General features: G+C 41.0%; 2 gene segments (V, D, J or C); both read right to left on the minus strand.

Annotated features, from left to right (window-relative positions):
- Positions 1-162: 162 nt before the first annotated feature.
- Positions 163-7496, minus strand: LOC101014365. The segment is given in 2 exon segments: positions 6456-7136; positions 7239-7481. Coding segments are annotated over 2 exon segments (519 nt in total).
- A 6860-nt stretch (positions 7497-14356) lies between these two features.
- LOC110742723 lies at positions 14357-17147 on the minus strand. The segment is given in 2 exon segments: positions 14357-16722; positions 16829-17147. Coding segments are annotated over 2 exon segments (552 nt in total).
- Positions 17148-18675: the final 1528 nt, after the last annotated feature.

Raw genomic sequence — 18675 nt, forward strand, 5'->3', positions numbered from 1 at the left:
CAGGATCTTTCTTGTTTTCAAATAAAACGTTGCTATAGCAGGTCTGGCTTCTAGAGACAGTCTGTGCCTCCCCACCTACCACACATATCCCGAATTCACAGCCCAGTTTATGTACTAATTTAAAGTACAAGCAGAAATGAAAAAAGGTCAAATGTAGATAACTTTTCAGAAAATAGATACTTTACTCTGAGTTCTTAAAGGTCTTGGCTATAGAGGTGTTATCAGCTCTTCTAGAGGGTGCACCACAGACTCTGTCTTAGTTCCTCCACTGTCCTCCCCTCAAATCTTCATTGTTCCATGGACCATTGAGAGGACAGTTTGGAGAAGACTCCGCGTATGATTCCTGAGCACATCTGGAATGGTACAAGGGAAAAGACGTAATAGGGTCAGAACACGGAAACAGGAGTAGGTGGAGTGGGTTGGAAAAAGCAGGATGTTTGCTATCTTAGTAATGAGGTGAAGAAGAAAAACTGACTTAGTTCAGACTGTCATAAAGCTTAAAGACTTAAAAATCTTAGCTGTGTATGTAATTATATATACATCTATATATCACATATAATCTGGGTAGGGGTAACTTTACTTCTTATTGGTATATTCCATAATCTAGTTATTAGTTCCCCCACTCCCAAGAAATGCACTCCTACATGTGCTAAAGATCAATTTATCTGTGAAAAATTGCTTTAATAAGAAAAACGCAAGCCCCTTTTCCCTATAAATCATATTTAATTAATCATTTTAATGCAAATCATTCTCACCATTTATCTTTTATGGTAAGTAACTCTGGTACAGAAATCAAATTAAAGGTCTTTAAAAATAAAAATATTGGTTATCATAGTATTATTTAGTATTACTTTCAAAAGTCAATTAAAAATTTCAGCCTGTGAAGAGATACAAGCCAAAACTCTTAGTCTGAGATATTTGTTTATTCTGAATAGCTCAGTCTAATCTCTTTCAGTTTCTATTCCATGTAAACTACAGGATTCCCAGACCTCTTGAGGGAGCTATGGTTTTCAACAATTTCTTTCTCCATTTTTTAAAACAAGTTCCCATTACTACAGAATAAATCAACTCATTTTCTTGTGTACTAACTTATCTTGTCCTTTCACCCTGAGTCCCAAATTCCTTGATCAAAGCTAACCTGGTTGTTACACACGCCTTCTAACATTATCTCAGAAGTGTACTATGATTTTTTGTGTGTGCACAATTCACATATGAAACCTTCGTCACTTAACAGAGATCATTATTAATTTTTTTTAAATGATCTATTTCATGTATTTCAAATCTCAGTGTTCTGCAAGTCTCTGGGAATGGCAGAGGAACATTCTGGAAGAAGGGAGATAGGGGAGGGCAGGGAGAGAGGTTTAAGTCACAGAGAGGAGGAGCCAACAAAGAAACGTTGTATCACAGCAAAGTGAGGGAAATTGTAGTAGGTCTACAATGACTTCTGGGGAGATCTGTAGGAACAGAGAGCAGGCATCAGAACCTCATCTTTGTCTGTTCTTTCCTCTTTAACACACATCAGAGACAGCTCCCAATGATCCCTTATATGTTTGGTTCTTGAGAAGGGCTAGTTTGAAAACTGCTTTAAAATCCTTATGTCTCTCCTCCCAGTTTAATTAGGGTTTCTCCGGCAGCTGTTCTTGCCATGGCTCTTTAGACTAGTGATGAAGTCAGTTTATAGCTTGATCGACTTGATAGCTCTTGGCAAGATCACAGTCTGCCAGGAAGGTTTGTTTGATGAGCGCAGCTGGTGAGAGTTTGGGGATTTGTTTCTGCCTAGGGTGAGATCCTGGGTAGTGCATGAAGAGTTGGAAAGAGAAGTAGCCAGCCATACTAAAGAAGTAGATGTGGAGGACAACTAAAGTAATAATGATAATAAAAATCAACTGCTGAAGGAAACAAAAGGAACCACTTTGATGCACAGCTTACACTAGCATCATGCTCTCTAAGCCCCTCTGATCACCAGTGTCCTGCCCTCTTGTGGGACTCTCCTGGCATCAAGCCCTTGAGCCTGTGTTTCCTAAATTGCCACTTTTCCTGTACAGCCACACTTCCCTTTCCTTGAGTAGATACACAGAAAATACATGGGCCTAGGCAAGGAAGGTCAGCTGGGTCAGGGGTACTGGAAGCCCCCAAGCTTTTTTATTTCTTGCACCATCAAAATCAGATAGTATTTAATTGTTTCCCCCATTCTTGGAAAATGCTGATTCAAAAAAAAAAAAGTCACGTTTTTAAAGCCACAGTGCCTCCTTGTGGCCAGTAGGCAGAAACAGCGCAAATGTGCTCTCTTGCCAGGACGCAGCGGACGTGTGCTTTGCTTTATTGAGTCATGGAGATATGGGAATTATGATTTGTTGGTGTTAGAAGGTCAAAAGGCAATCTTTATGTTGTTATGGCCTAAGATGGAACCACTTGAGAAATGAACATTGAAGTCAGACAAGTGGAGATAAAATATCAGTGTTAATAACCAACAGTGCTCAGATAGGAGAGCAAATAAGCCAACCAACACTATTCCGAATCAGAATTTAAACCATTCTCTCTCCCCTGCAAACTACAGACCAACCCTGTAAGGAAAAGAAAGTTTTCCACTAATCTTAGTGCGTGTTGAAGAAGCACCAAAAGAATCTACTTTTTTTCCCAGTAGCCAGGATGAAAGGGTGATGATGAAGAGAGACTAAGCTCAGATGAAGAGGAGACTAAATAAGATAACTTATTTCCCTTCCCATGGGAAACATTTGGCAAATAATGGAAAGACAAAAACCAGTGTATTACTTTAGGGAAGTTCCCCCAGATGGAAAATGTGGAACCAAGCATGTTTCCAGGGGACTGGGTTTAACTAGGAAATGATGATAGCCACACACCTGTGACTCCCTCCAGTTCCGACCCCTGACCCTCAGGTGTGCTCACAAAACATGGTACAAATGAGTCATGACGGTGCAGGAATGAAGTAAATTCTATGTTCACTCTCTGCTTTCTGATTAACTTGGTTTTATTTTTATTTTTTTATTATACTTTAAGTTCTGGGGTACATGTGCACAGCGTGCAGGTTTGTTACATAGGTATACATGTGCCATGGTGGTTTGCTGCACCCATCAACCCGTCATCTGCATTAGGTATTTCTCCTTATGCTATCCCTCCCCTAGACCCCTCTGCCCCAACAAGCCCTGGTGTGTGATGTTCCCCTCCCTGTGCCCATATGCTCTCATTGTTCCACTCCTACTTATGAGTGAGAACATGCGGTGTTTGGTTTTCTGTTCCTGTGTTAGTTTGCTGAGAATGATGGTTTCCAGCTTTATCCATGTCCCTGCAAAGGACATGAACTCATTCTTTTTTATGGCTGCATTGTATTCCATGGCATATATGTGCCATATTTCCTTTACTCAGACTATCATTGATAGGCATTTGGGTTGGCTTCAAGTCTTTGCTATTGTGAATAGTGCTGCAATAAACATATGTGTGCACGTGTCTTTATAGTAGAATGATTTATAATCTTTTGGGTATATACCCAGTAATGGGATTGTTCCGTCAAATGATATTTCTGGTTATAGGTCCCTGAGCAATCACCACACTGTCTTCCACAATGGTGGAACTAGTTTACACTCCCACCATCAGTGTAAAAGCATTCCTATTTCTCTACATCCTCTCCAGCATCTGTTGTTTCCTGACTTTTTAATGATCACCGTTCTAACTGGCATGAGATGGTATCTCATTGTGGTTTTGATTTGCATTTCTCTAATGACCAGCAATGATGAGCTTTTTTTCATATGGTTGTTGGCTGCATAAATGTCTTCTTTTGAGAAGTGTCTGTTCATATCCTTTGCCCCATTTTTATGGGGTTGTTTTTTTTCTTGTAAATTTGTTTAAAATCCTTGTAGATTCTGGATATTAGCCCTTTGTCAGATGGATAGGTTGCAAACATTTTCTCCCATTCTGTAGGTTGCCTGTTCACTCTGATGGTAGTTTCTTTTGCTGTGCAGAAGCTCTTTAGTTTAATTAGATCCCATTTGTCAATTTTGGCTTTTGTTGCGATTGCTTTTGGTGTTTTGGTCATGAAGTCCTTGCCCATGTCTATGTCCTGAATGGTATTGCCTAGGTTTTCTTCTAGGGTTTTTATGGATTTAATTCTTTAATCCATCTTGAGTTAATTTTTGTATAAGGTACAAGGAAAGGGTCCAGTTTCAGTTTTATGCATATAGCTAGTCAGTTTTCCCAGCGCCATTTATTAAATAGGTAATACTTTCCCCATTGCTTGTTTTTGTCAGGTGTGTCAAAGATCTGATCAAATTTAAATATTTACTCTCTATTCTCATTACCCTGTTCCAATGAAGCGTCGAAGGTTATGTAATTAACAACATAATAATATTCTGAATGATAAAATGTCAAAATCAAGTGAGTGTCCCAATTTGATTATAAATCCCCTTCAAGTTTAAAAAAAGTCCTTTCCTCAAAATTAAAGTTTCAGTAAGTTAAATATCAAGCAAATCACAGACTAAGAATCTGACATTGAAATTCAAAGAAAATTAAAACTTTAAATAACATTCTCTGACCTTCATCTGAGTAATTACAGAAGAGGAAACTCAAACTGTCAGAGGTGTTCAAACCAGAGTGACTCCATCTTAAGTGAAAGAAATGAGGCTGGGCCTTACTGGGCTGCATTCCCAGAAAGTCAGGTATTCCTAACCTCTAGATGTTTACGGTTAAAGCAGCAGATTAATAATGTTTACTAAACAGACCCAGACTTGGGAATGTCATGATACCCCAATATCTTGAGAACAGAAACGTTCCAAATTTCACTTTAAAGATTATAATATTGCTTCTTGCAAAACATAGTAATTAAGAAAATTAATCCTTTATCACAAACCCTCGTAGCAGAGCACATCTCTCAACGATCTTTTCTTGTCCTATATATAAACAAGTATTGTACCTAGGGTAGATGTGCTCCTCCTGTTACTGTTGGGAAAACCCTACTCTGTCTATGGAGTAGCTGTTCTTTCACCAGTTTATTTTCTTCATAAACTTGCTTTGGCTTTGCACTGTGGAATCACCCTGAATTCTTTCTTGCATGAGATCCAAGAACCTTCTCCTGGGGATTGGATCAGGATCCCTTTCTTGTAACAAAATTAACCCTTCTGTTATTATTTAAATCGTTGGGTAAATTACCACACTAACAAAAACTGCAGCTAATTATATCCCAAAAACATTATGAGGGATAACTGGTCCAGAATCTTGAAGAAGGCAGGAGCCTGGGGAGTGAGCACAGCAGTCACTGTCCTTAGGGGCATTTGCTGATTCCAGCCCAGCTCTCAGGAAGCTGACTCACAGGCCGGGGGTGGGGTAAAGGGTAAGACCAGACTTCACTGAGTGTGACCACTGAGGAACTTGAATAGAAACAATGAACTAGTAGGAAACCTGCTCTCCAGGGGCTCCAGGATACCTCAAGCCTTGAATTCTGTTTCAGGGAGTCCTGGATTGTTTACGCATCCATGCACTTTACAAAGCACAGTAAAATTATCTCTGGAGAAAGCTATGTCATCCTAGACCAAAAATTATTTCTACAACCATAGTGTCTGGCACAATGTTGAAAATAATCAGGTTTATAAGGAAAAATACAAACAAATGACCGAGAAGCAGCACAAAAGAAAATCAACACAAACAAGCCACAAAGATCTCAGAGGTGAACAGACAGACTGAAATAACTGAGAGTCCTACGTTCAGTGAAATACAAGATGCTCTCAGGAAGTGAAACGAGGGAATCACTGACAGCCATGGTCCTTCAGAGGATTCCCAGGAAGCTGCCTTCCCAAGCATTCTAACCAGTACTTCGGAATGATTTCTAATACAAGAGAATCCGGCAGAGGTTAGGGTAGAGACTAGACTTGGACACACACAGCGCATTATTAGGGGAGACAATTGGACCAGGGGCAGTTCATTGCTTCCGAAGTTCTGGCAGGAATATCTAATGCACTAAGGAGCTATTTTAATGAACAGACAAGCACATGGGCAGACAAGTAGAAGTGTCCTCACCAGCCTCTGAACTAGCTGGCCCAGGACTACCTATAATGTTGGGCTATGTCTGTTACATTGAGAAGTTAAAGCACTCCAGTGAAGCAAAATTCATTTTGAGCTAAGATTTGGGAATTGTTTCCAAGATAACCATTTGTGTGCATTTCTTTGAAGTTTAAACTGTGCTGAATGAAATAGCTGAAATGATCAACATCATCATTACAATATTATGATCATTGTCATATTTCCACAAAAACAGAGGGAAAGGATTTCCAAACACATAGTATCTGTTGAGATTTGATTGCATGAAACATCCAGTGCGAGGTCAAGAAGAGATTCCAGAGCCAGGATAAGATTCCAATCATTCAGATGCTGACAAGGGCAGAAGGAGGGCCTGCTGTTTGTTACTTGCATGAAATCAATATCTATATTATTAAAGCCTAACACACATGTTTTGGTGAGTAAATGTTTTTATTTTTCAAGTTTGTGTATTTATTTTCTTAATTAACATACAGCATTATACGCATTTTTTATAGAAGAACAACCATCACTGCCCCTGAGGACTAGGTCTGTGATAAATCACTTTCAGTTTTGGTTTCTTGAATTCCCACCCAGAAGTCTTTCAAATCCCTAAGGCATATTTTCAACCAACAATGATAGCGCTCATGTTTTAAGAAATAGTTCATTTCCTCCCACTATATGAATCCTAGCTATATCTGAAAACTCGCTTCTTCCCTGGGAGGATGAGGAATAAGGAAAGGCCACTGTGAGCTGACAGAGAGGAGAGAGCCCTGCAGTTTTGTGCACAGGAGGGAAGTGTCTCTGCACCGCTGTGGCTAAGCTGCTGGCACAGAGATACACGGCCGAGTCCCCAAGCTCTGCAGGCTGGATCCTGAGAGTGGAGTCTACTCCTTTGAGCCTCTCTGCGGAAAATCGATCCTTAGGCAACTGTGAATCATCTACTACACCCTTATTCTGAAACCGAACCAGAAGCTCCGGGCCCTGTCCCAGGATCTGCCGGTACCAGTAAAGGGTAGCATGGCCAGATATAGGATCACACCAAAAAGCCACAGCCTGGCTTTTCTCTGTAATCTTATATCTGGGGGACTGGGCAACTCCAGCTTCTGTGAATTCTGTTGGGGGAAAAAGACAGAATTTGAAAACAGAAAGACAGAAATGACTGAAGTAATCACTGGAATTTCCAGTGGGATGATCATGGTGTTCTTAGGACTCACCTGCCCACAGGAGACAGAGGGCCGCCCAGCAGAGGAGCCTGGTGCTCATGGCAGGGTCGGGGCAGGATGAGAGCTTTACCAGTTCAGGGTCCTTGTGAACAGGAGCAGAGAAGGAGGGACGCCCCTGTCCTTATATGGCAGTTCCTACAGTGACATCTTTGTCTCCACAAATGCCTAAGTTCTTAGACACCAATTGTTATGAACTAAAACAGAGCTAGAAGTTGCTTTAGCATATTCATGGACTGTGTGTAAGTTCATCAGTGTCTTCACTCACATCTCTAGGGCTTGGGGGATTGGATCGCTCACTGTATCTCCAGGCCCCTTGTCAGGCCTCTGAGCCAAAGCTAAGCCATCATATCCTGTGACCTGCACATACATATCCAGATGGCCGGTTCCTGCCTTAAGTGATGACATTCCACCACAAAAGAAGTGAAAATGGTCTGTTCCTGCCTTAACTGATGACATTACCTTGTGAAATTCCTTTTCCTGGCTTATCCTGGCTCAAAAGCTCCCCCACTGAGCACTTTGTGACCCCCACCCCTGCCTACCAGAGAACAACCCCCTTTGACTGTAATTTTCCTTTACCCACCCAAATCCTATAAAACGGCCCCACGCCTATCTCCCTTCACTGACTCTCTTTTCCGACTCAGCCCGCCTGCACCCAGGTGAAATAAACAGCCTTGTTGCTCACACAAAGCCTGTTTGGTGGTCTCGTCACACGGACGCGCATGAAACCCATCCTCTGCTGGATGTTTCTACTTGAATGTGTCAAAGGCAACTCAAAGTACAGACAGCAATTCGTAACCTCTGTGTCTTATCTGTATATCCTTCTCTCTGGGCATTTCTGTCTTACCAGGTTCTCCATCTTCTCATTGCTCTGAGCTTAGACAGAGCGGGAGCTGGGGTAGTTGACACAGGTTTATCCTAGAAGCATGTGGAGCCAGCTGACATGCTCTAAGCTAAAGGGGTAAAATAATACCCTGAGAGAGAGTTGGAAGAATTCATTTTTTGTGAAGGTCCATGACCAGTTTTCTCTTTTCTGTACAGTCTTCATGATGCATTGTGTACCAAGTCTTCATCATGGTTCTGCCTACGGTTATTGGTCATCTATGTAATGAAAGTTCTGATATCTTATAAGATGGGTGAGGACTCTCTTATCCCTGAAAATATCATTGTGGATACTGTAAGAAATCCAAAATCAGATTTGTTGAAATCTTGAAAAAAAAAAAAACACCTTGTAGATTTAGTGTAATTTACAATTGAATAGCAGAGGCTAGTATCTGGCATTTTTTTTTCTAATGGGGCGACATTAGTCACAAATATACTTTTATTCATTGCCTAAGGGGTAAAGGATGGGAAGAGTTAGGGGATGGAGCACCTGAGTGTTGGCATAAGACAACAATACAAGGAGATGCATGTCCAGAGAGCTGGGAATGAGGATATATGTATTCAGCAGGGCGGGCTCAGAGATTTCCACCAAACCCCCAAAACCTACAGGACACATGTCAAGGTTATCAGGTGAACACCTGTGGGTGTAGAATTACAAGAACCATCTGTCTCTGTCATAAATCTTCTATCACTGAGGTAAACAACTGCTGGTTTGAGTCAAACTCATGTAGGCACCAGTTAATAATTGCATGATGGAAAATTTCTTCACATTAAGGTGCCACTACATGCTCCATCTTTGTGACCAGGGTTGTGGCTCTGAGTGACAACAGCATTCAGGGGATAGAGGCTGATGGCTGGAAACAGGACTTATCCATCTATCAAACCTATCAGTTACAGGACCTACATGTGGTGTGCTTGCGAGTGAGGCATGCCAAGTCCAGGGAGGACATTCCTCATTGTTCCCGGGCCGCACCTGCTTCCTGGGCAGCACAACTGAGAAATTCATGACAGAATCTTTGTCAAGGCAGGAATGAGGCATCATCATGCTGCTCAGGGAAGAAAAGGCCAGAGCCCTGGGACATCTGGTTCTTATTCAGAATATTTGCGGGGTTATTTGAGATAAGCCTATCTGCAGAGGTCTGGAATTGTCCACTCCCCTCTCCTATGTTCCCTTTACATCCTTCTGTCCACCATCCAGGGCACAACTGGAATGGGTTAGTTGTGGGGTACAGGTGAATTCCTAAGGTTTCTCTGAGTTCTCCTGAGGAGGAAGTGATTCTCCCTTTCTATGGGTCTCTGAGCATGCAGGTTGGCTCCTGGCTCTCCTCCATCTATCCCCATGCAAGCCCAGAACATTCTTCACTCAATGATTTGCTACAGTTGGGATTTCCCTGCTGAACAGAGGTTACCTACCTGTATCGATGGGGGATGAAGAGTTTCCATTTAATGTCTCACATTCCACTGGCCACTCACATCTGCCAACTAGATCCTGAATGCTGGGATGAAGCCACACTTTTCCTTTAAACTTAACTCCTCAGACAGCACTGACCCCTGATTTAAAAGCAAGCCAACCCCAGCAAACCCTAGTGCCACCTACTGGCCAATGGCTCAGAGTTACCAGGCTCAGGCTCTTGATTCATGGGTCAGAAATACTGGGGCCATGTCTATACTGTCCTCAGTAGAATCAGGGCTAATATCAGACAGCGTTTGTGAGGAACTAGGGGGAATTCCTCCCAGCTCCATCTATTTCTACTGTCTTGCCAGAGCCCCGCCTGCAGTTTGACTGTGGTTTGTCCCCAGCAAAACTCATCTTGGTCCTCAATGCAGCAATTTTGAGCCTCAATGTAGCAATTTTGAGCCACATGGGAGTTGTTTGGGTCATGGGGTTGGACTCTTCATGGAAGATTAATGCCAGGAGTCAGTTCTCTCTCTCCAGGATCTGGATTAGTCACTGTAAGAGCAGGCTGGTACAAAGTGAGGGTCTTGCTCATCCCGGTTTTCCTTGCACAGGCCTGCTCTTTCTTCCACTTCTCTTCCATGTTGTGACACAGCACAGACTCCTCAAAAGAAGCCCAGAGGTTGGTGCCCTGGTCTCGGCCTTTCCAGCCTCCAGAATTGTAAGCCAAGTAAACCTTTTCTCTTTAGACGTTTCCCAGCCTCAGGTATTCTGTTACAGCAGCAGAAGACGGACTAAGGCAGCCCCTCTCCCCCTCACACAAATACGTACTGCCCAGCCTTAACTTGGCAAAATCACTATTTTTCTGTTTACATTCAATCACCTTTGAAAGCTTTTGAGTTTTGGCCAAACTGTAGAATGCTCAGAATATCTTGACACAGAGAAAACATTTGTTAAATGGCCTCCTGGCATGCATTGTTAACTAAGTTTTGTGCCGGTTTCACAGATATCAAGCTATTTTGTCCTCAAACTGTAAATTATCTTATCTTCTTTTGAAATTTTCTTAAAAATTATAGCCTGTCTCCTATGAAAAAAGTATTTTATAGGGCTAGAAAAGACCTTATTCTTTTATATTTATTTATGATATTGACAGAATATTTCAAAGATATTAAAACTAAATATAAGAGATACCCAACATTACACTGAAATAATGCCAACATTTTATTTTGGTCTGTTAATACATTTTATTCAAAGTTTATTTAAAAACTGAACACCTATGGAAAAGTTTAGAGAACAATAAAACAAACAGAATCTTAACATGTATATCTGTATACCAATTGTTAACATTTTGTGACCTTTACATCTCTCTGTATATTTTACCCTTAATTTCTGAAACGTTTTTTCCTTAGTAATTCAATATGTCTCTTCTAAACAATTGGCATTATCTTACATAACCACAAATGTCACTATTACACTCAAAAAATTAGCATTCATATAGCATAATTATCCAGTATATAATTTACATTCAAATTTCTCCAGTTGTCTCAACATGTCCCTTGGTTTTGATTTACTTTTTCCTCTAGGTAGGGCAATATCAAAGATCATGTATTTCAGGAGGTTGTCGGGTCTCTTTAGTTATTTTTCAATGATACATCTCCTCTAGCTACTTACTATATTTTCTGTTTTTCATGACCATAGATTTTTGAAGTGTCCTGGTCAGCTTACTTGTAAAACAGCTCACCATAAAAATTTCCATATCATTAGAGGTTAATTACTTGGGAAATACACACCACAGATAACGTCTATTTCCCATTGCATCCAGTCAATCGCAAGAATGTGGAATGTCGTTTGTATGCATTTTGGCAATGCTAAATTTGAGATGACTGATCCCAGATCTCTCCATTGTGAATGTGCCCTTTGCCCTTTGTAATTAAATAGTAATCCTTGTATTGAGGCTTTGAAACAATGTACATATGCTGTTAGGCCCCAAAATCATATATAAGGAAATAATCATTGAAAACTTCCCAAATCTGGGGAAAGACAGCAACATCCAGGTGCAGGAAGCTTGGAGGCTGCCAATCAAATTTAACTCAAAAAGGAGTTCACCAAGACACAATATAATCAAATTACCAAAAATCAAAGCCAAAGAAAGAATACTAACAGCAGCAAGCAGTGAGAAACATACCACATTTAAGGGAGCCCCAGTACAGCCTTTAACAGATTTCTTAGCAGAAACCCAACAGGCCAGGAGAGAGCAGAACAGTTAATTCAAAGTGCTGAAGGAAACAAAGACTGTTAGTTTAGGCATCTACTGCTGGAATTTGTCTATAATTATCGAATGGTTACATTGATTTTCTAATTAGATATATCAACTAGCATTCTTCTGTAATAAAGACATTCTTATCTATCTCTTTTTATTGTCATTATAGCCTCATAGATTTTAATAACTTGCTATAAAATCAGTATCCTCATTAACCTTCTTTAATGCTTGCATTGACCCGGATTTGGCTAATGGAGCCCGTTGAAATGGCTTCTGTGGATTTTGGACCTGTCTTCTTGGTTCTGACTTTTTTCTTAATTTCTACCAAAAGATCTTCTAACATTTTTCCTTCCCTTGATATGGAAGCAGTCTTTTATAAGGAATCACATTTGGAATAAAGTAATGTACCTATTGTTACTGGGGAACACAAACAAAAAGCAAATACAGCCATTAGTTAATTTACTTTGTATTGTTTTTTAGACCCTTCTCTGGATAGAGTTAGGAAGTATATAATCTTTAAAATCTTAGGTTCGTATTAATAACTCCAATTCAAATCAGCACCACAGATTTCTTCCTCATCTTCCCCTGTTTCTTATTTATATCTCTCTTCTCTTTGTAAAAAATCTAATTCCAGGAAATATCAATAAATTACTTATTTCTCTCTTCTACAGTACCAAAAATGTCTCAGAAGTACTGCACTAAAAACATTAGCCATAACAAATCACCCAAGAGAAGTTTAATCTCAGTTTCCTTTAGTATCATCGTAGTACACCAGCGTAAATCTAAAGTCAGTGGAGACTCTAAAAACGCAATCAAGTAAAATAAATATTACCTCCAAAGAAGGTATGCAAATTGCCCATAGGCACAAGAAAAGACTTGTAACATCTTTAGTCATTAGGTAAATGCAAATCAAACCACAATGAGATATCATTCACACTTACTAGGATGGCTATAAAAATAGTAATCATCGGCCGGGTAATCCCAGCACTTTGGGAGGCCGAGACGGGTGGATGACGAGGTCAGGAGATCGAGACCATCCTGGCTAACACCGTGAAACCCTGTCTCTACTAAAAATACAAGAAATTAGCCGGGCGTGTTGGTGGGCGCCTGTAGTCCCAGCTACTCGGGAGGCTGAGGTAGGAGAATGGTGTGAACACGGGAGGCCGAGCTTGCAGTGAACCAAGATCGCGCCACTGCACTCTAGCCTGGGCGACAGAGCAAGAGTCTGTCTCAAAAAAAAAAAAAAATTAGTAATAATCATCATCATCATATTTTTGAAAAGAAAAAGAAAAGGAAATAACAAGTCCTGGAAATGTTGTGAAGAAACTGGATGTTGCTGGTGGAAATCTAAAATCATGCAGTTGCAACAAAAAACCATTTTGGTAGTTACTCAAAATGAGAAACAGAATTACCAAAGGACTCAGAAGTTCCACTCCTAGGTATATACCCAAAAGAATTGAAAACAAGGAATCAAACAGATATTTTCAGACCAATCTTGACTGCACCATTTTTCTCAATATCTACAAGGTGGAAACTATCCAAATGTCAATTGACTAATGAATGAATAAACAAATGTATTATATACATACAATGGAATATGATTGAAAATGAAAAGAAATGAAGTTCTGATCAATGCTACAATATGGATGCATCTGGAAAGCATTATGCTAAGTGAAAAAAGACAGAAACAAAAGGAAAAATATTGCCTGATTTCATATAAATACATTATCTACAATAGGCAAATTTGTTCATACAGAAAATAGAGTTTGCCAGAGGAGGGGGAAAGTGAAGTTATTACTTAATGGGTACAAGGTTTCTGTTTGGGGTGACGAAAATAATTTTGGAAATGGATAATTCTGATAATTCCACAACAAGGTGAATGTACTTAATGCCACTGAATTGTACATTTAAAAAATAAATTGACAACATTATATGTTACACTCATTTTACCATACTTTTTAAAAGATGGAAAGACTACCTTCAAAATAGGAAAAACACTGACAGCTGCATTCTCCATTATTGAACTTAAAGACAATGAAAGGAACCCAAGGGATTTAAATACGCTGATAAATTTTCCAGAAACGTGGTTTGTCATAATATATCCCACAGTGAGTTTTCTGATGTAGTTGTAATTATTTTTTGTAATAAATATATGAACAATTTTCACGAGTCCATATGTCTACTCAAATGTAGGACTGTCATTCCTTGGAAAAGTATCCAGTCTAGCAATTTTGAAATCATAACTTACTGTTTCAGGTTACAATATTCTGATTGTAAGTAAGGTTGAAAATTTATTCTCATGTTTAGTGGTAACTTACGTTCACTCTTGTGTGAATTGCCTACTCACCCTCAGTATTGCTGTTTTTATTGGGTTATCTTTTTTTTTTTTTTTTTTTGAGACTGAGTCGCCCAGGCTGGAGTGCAGTGGCGAGATCTCGGCTCACTGCAAACTCTGCCTCCCGGGTTCATGCCATTCTCCTGCCTCAGCCTCCCGAGTACCTGGGACTACAGGCTCTTGCCACGACGCCCGGCTAATTTTTTGTATTTTTAGTAGAGACGGGGTTTCGCCGTGTTAGTCAGGATGGTCTCCATCTCCTGACCTTGTGATCTGCCCGTCTCGGCCTCCCAAAGTGTGGGGATTACAGGCGTGAGCCATCGCGCCCCGCCGGGTTGTCTTCTCAATATTAAGTAATAAGAATATTTTACTCATTCTAGATACTAATTCTCTTAGACAAGAACAGCTACGCTACAGAAAACAAAACAAACAAAACAAATCTAAAATCTCACCAGCATAGCTCTATGAAGTCTTACTTCCCATGACCACAAAGTTCAGTGTGGCATGAGCAGCTTTCCTCAGTGATTGTCCACCAAATTATGACCCAGTGAGCCAGGCTGCTTCCATATTATCATCAGCCAATCTGTACCATGTAGCTCCCAAGTTCAAGACATGGCAAAAGAGAGTTGAAGAGTGTCTGTGCACAAGAGTTGACAGGAGGCTGGAGACTGCAGTGCTTAGAAAGTCCTGCTTGCAAGATTGGACTTTGGCTGAAATCCGGGAACTTGGCTGGTGAACAGGGTCCTGAACTGACGTAAAGTTTCTCCTGACTGAGAGGGGTGGCTCATTGTGCCTAGGCTGGTGTTGCAAATAATAATTATGCTGAACATCAGATTTCCTTCTGGGATCTAGACTTTTGGTTCATGCTAGACAGTAGGTGCCTGTGTGAACAGCCTCTACTAAACCCTCTTGGATGCTAAGTCTGTAATGGGCTGCCTTGGCAGAAACCGTGCACATGTGTTAATGCATTTTTGCTGCTGGGAGGAGAGAGAGCTCTGTGTGTCCCCTCCTGGGAGGAAGAGAGCATAAGGAAGCCCGCCTGTGAATTCCTCCAGATTCCACCTGTGTGTTTTCTCCTTATGATCTGCCGCAGAGTATTTACTATGACATTTTAATAAATCTTAGCCATGAGGACAACTCTGTGCCATATACCGACACTCTAAACACGGGAGTACATTTAAAGACCCTCAACACAGTGCTACAAAATATTTTTAAGGGCCAGGCTTGAAATGAGCTGACATCATTTTATCCCACTCTTCAGAACCTGGTGACATGTTTCCAACCCTCCAAATGCAAAGGAGGCCAGAAACCATGGAGGGGCTACGGGTAGTCAGTGATGTTCTGAATGTTCTCCGTCACACCGAATGTTCTCTGTCACACTGAATGTTCTCTGTCACACTGATTTCTCATCATTTGTATGCATTCCTCATGCCTTTCCCAAGCTGTAGCTTAACTTTTTAATTTTTATGGTGTGTTTTGGCTTGAAACAATTTAATGCAATTAGCGTTATGAATGTTGTTCTTTTGGCTTGTGGCTTTTTTTGTCTCCTCTAAAAAAGTCATCCCCCAAATGAATGCATAAAATATTTTTCTAGTAAACTTTCTTTTTTGCTCTTTACAGTTAAGAGCAAGTGTGCCTGAAATACACTTTAATTTAAGAAATGAAGTAGAGATGTAGGACTAAGTGGGTGTTATGCATACTCAGTGCAGAAGAAAGAATTTATATAAACAATCCCCAGGGTGGAAAACAACGGACACATATGAAGAAATAACTGCATGTAGGGGAGTGTGACTGGAGCAGACAGCCAGGGAAAACATGGTGCAAAATGACAATGAGGAGGTAGGTAAATGGCTAATGATACAGGACCTCGTGGGTCTATTACCCTTAGAAGAAAGGCCCCCCCAGGAGCAGAGACCACATGGGCAAAGATTTATGATTGTGAGTTGAAGGGTGGTAGAGGGTAGGGGAAAGGGTAGATGGACAAGTCACCCATCCCTTAGGGGAGAGAAGAATATGGTGGGTTTCAAATTGTCAAGGAAATTAGGAATCTCAACTATAGATGCCTTTTCCATTTTACAAAAGGAAATAGGGAACTGCAGAAGCTAAGGGTGTTGGGGTGACCTCCAGTTGGTCTGAGACTGGGGTAGGAATGGACCTCAACACCAAGGGTCATATGTCCCCTGCTCTATGGCCCCCAGGCTAACCAGGGCTCTCTGACTCCTATGAAGGCTGGGACTTGGGAGCACAGGCAACCTCAATCATTCTAACTGCCCTTTATGTGCAGAGAGGAGGCAGCTGTGCAGCACTGTGGACTCACTGCTGGCGCAGAAATATACAGATGTCTGGGAGGAGGCAGCAGACTCCAGAGTGAGGGGGAAATCCTCTGTCTTTGATCTAGAGACACTGTAGCCATCTGGGACTTCTCCTTTGTTAGTGTCTGGAACACCATATGAGTAATGGATCAGCCTCAGCCCGTGTCCCAGGTCTTGTCGGTACCAGAACATATTGTTGTGGTTCCAAGTCTGGTGACACGTCAAGGTCACCTTCCTTCCTGTCTCTGTGATCTTGTGTCTTGGGCTCTGGGTGATTTCAGCATCCCTGTGTCCTGTAATAGAGAACAACAGATACTGATGCTGTCATCCCAATAGAAAAGCTTGCATTGAGGCCTTGGGAATTTCAGGGAAGGAGGCCCTCCCGTGACCAGCCCTCACCTGCCCACAGCAGACAAAGGGCCACATAGAAGAAGAGCCTGGTGCCCATTTCAGCTCCAGGGCAGGATCTTGTGTTTCCCAGCCCTGCTGTGGGCAAATTGAAGTTGGGCTCTAAGTGACTTGATGATGTCACTGTCCCTGCTAAATGCTTGAACTGCAGAGCTAACCTGCCACGCCCCTTCTCTTCCCCACAGGAACAAGTCATTTATAACAGAGTTGAATAATTTTTAGGTCTGTTTTGAAAGAAATCTAATAAACTCCTTAACTCTTTCCCTGATTTTAGTAGGGGAATTTGTTCTTCTATGTATATTTTATTTCCATTATGAGAAATTCTTTATTTGAATACTATTTTCACTTTTATGAATATTTCTCTAGGCTAAAGAACATTATCATAGCAGTCCTGGTGCCTTTTATGACTTCCTGCACAAAATTCAACTCCAAATTGAATTATTTTCCTCTTCGTTTAAGCTCTGGACACTTGTATGTCAGCCTACAGGGATACCTCGGTTAAATGACATCCAGAAAGGTCTCCAAGTTCGAAGTTCAAGGTTCAAGGTCATTACCGTTTGAAGACTTGCTTCATGCTATAGCACCTCATTACACCTGATGGGAGTGTCACCATCCAAGTTCAGGCTGCTGTGTGTTCTCATGGGCATGTTTTCCCCCTTTGCTTCAGGTGAAGCCGTAAGCACTGCATCATCTAAGTCTCCTGAGTGACTTTACCTCCTGTGAAGAAGAGAGGAGGCTAATCATTAGGAATGTGGATGAAATGTTCATCCAGAACTACACCTATCTGGAGCCTCTAGGGTCACAGGAAAAGGCTCTATTCCCATCCAGAAGATCTTATATTCACCAAATTGGAGAAGGTTGATGGATTCGTAAATGTGCTATGGTGCAAAACTCACATCTAGTCCATAGCACTGCAATAGTTATTTCAGATACAGTAGGTTATCTATTGCACATCTTGATGCAACCTGGATGAGTAATTCCCACAATCATGCTCCAGTGAGAGAGGACACAGAATCAGAAGGGGAGACAGGGAGGAGGCCCATGAGCACCCCCATAGGAGGCTGTGGTTAGGGCCTGGCAAGCCCAGGAAGGTCTTTCTCATCTATGCCCAGAACTCACCTGATCCTGGGAGACTAAGAGCCACACAGAAATGGAGCCAATCCTCATGGTTGGGCCAGGGCAGGAAAAAAAAAAAAAAAAAAAAAGCTTTTCAGATCAGGACCTTCATTTTGCAAGGCAAGGCACATAGAATTACAGAGCTCTAAGGATCGTTCCCTAAATCAGGTATGATCTACCAAGAATGTTGGTATTCTCAGCAACACTCTAACTTCTCTGGGGAGATAAGCACCTACCAGGAATGTATCCTTCTACTTTCAAATTAATTTATTATTCAGTGTAATAAATTACAATAATTACATGTTAAAATTGTCTACCTCAACTTGAAGCTTTGTCTGTTTTTTGCACTGGTGTTTCCCAAGTACCTGAACAGTACCTATGGAGTTGCCACGAAGCCAGTGAAGAATAACCTCAGGCCTTCTCACTTGCACAGGATCTTTTCAACACTTCGCTATTTTGCATTCTCTTTTGCAAAGAGCTACCTAAAATGTATCAGCTTTGTGTCCCACAAAACTTGAATCTAGTCTTCACCTATAACTTATTAAACGTTTGTTGAATGAATGAAGAAAGGAATGAATGATTATCTGAGTCCAGGCAGATTCTACTTCTGTATTCAGTTCAAAACAAGTTTGAAGTTTTAAGGGAGCAGAGAGCCATCCTGAGAATGTTGGGAACTCCAGATGAATCCAGATGGATTTGGAAAAGATGAGTTTGTATACATC

Source organism: Papio anubis, chromosome 4, assembly GCF_008728515.1.
Source record: "Papio anubis isolate 15944 chromosome 4, Panubis1.0, whole genome shotgun sequence".
Taxonomy (NCBI): Eukaryota; Metazoa; Chordata; class Mammalia; order Primates; family Cercopithecidae; genus Papio; species Papio anubis.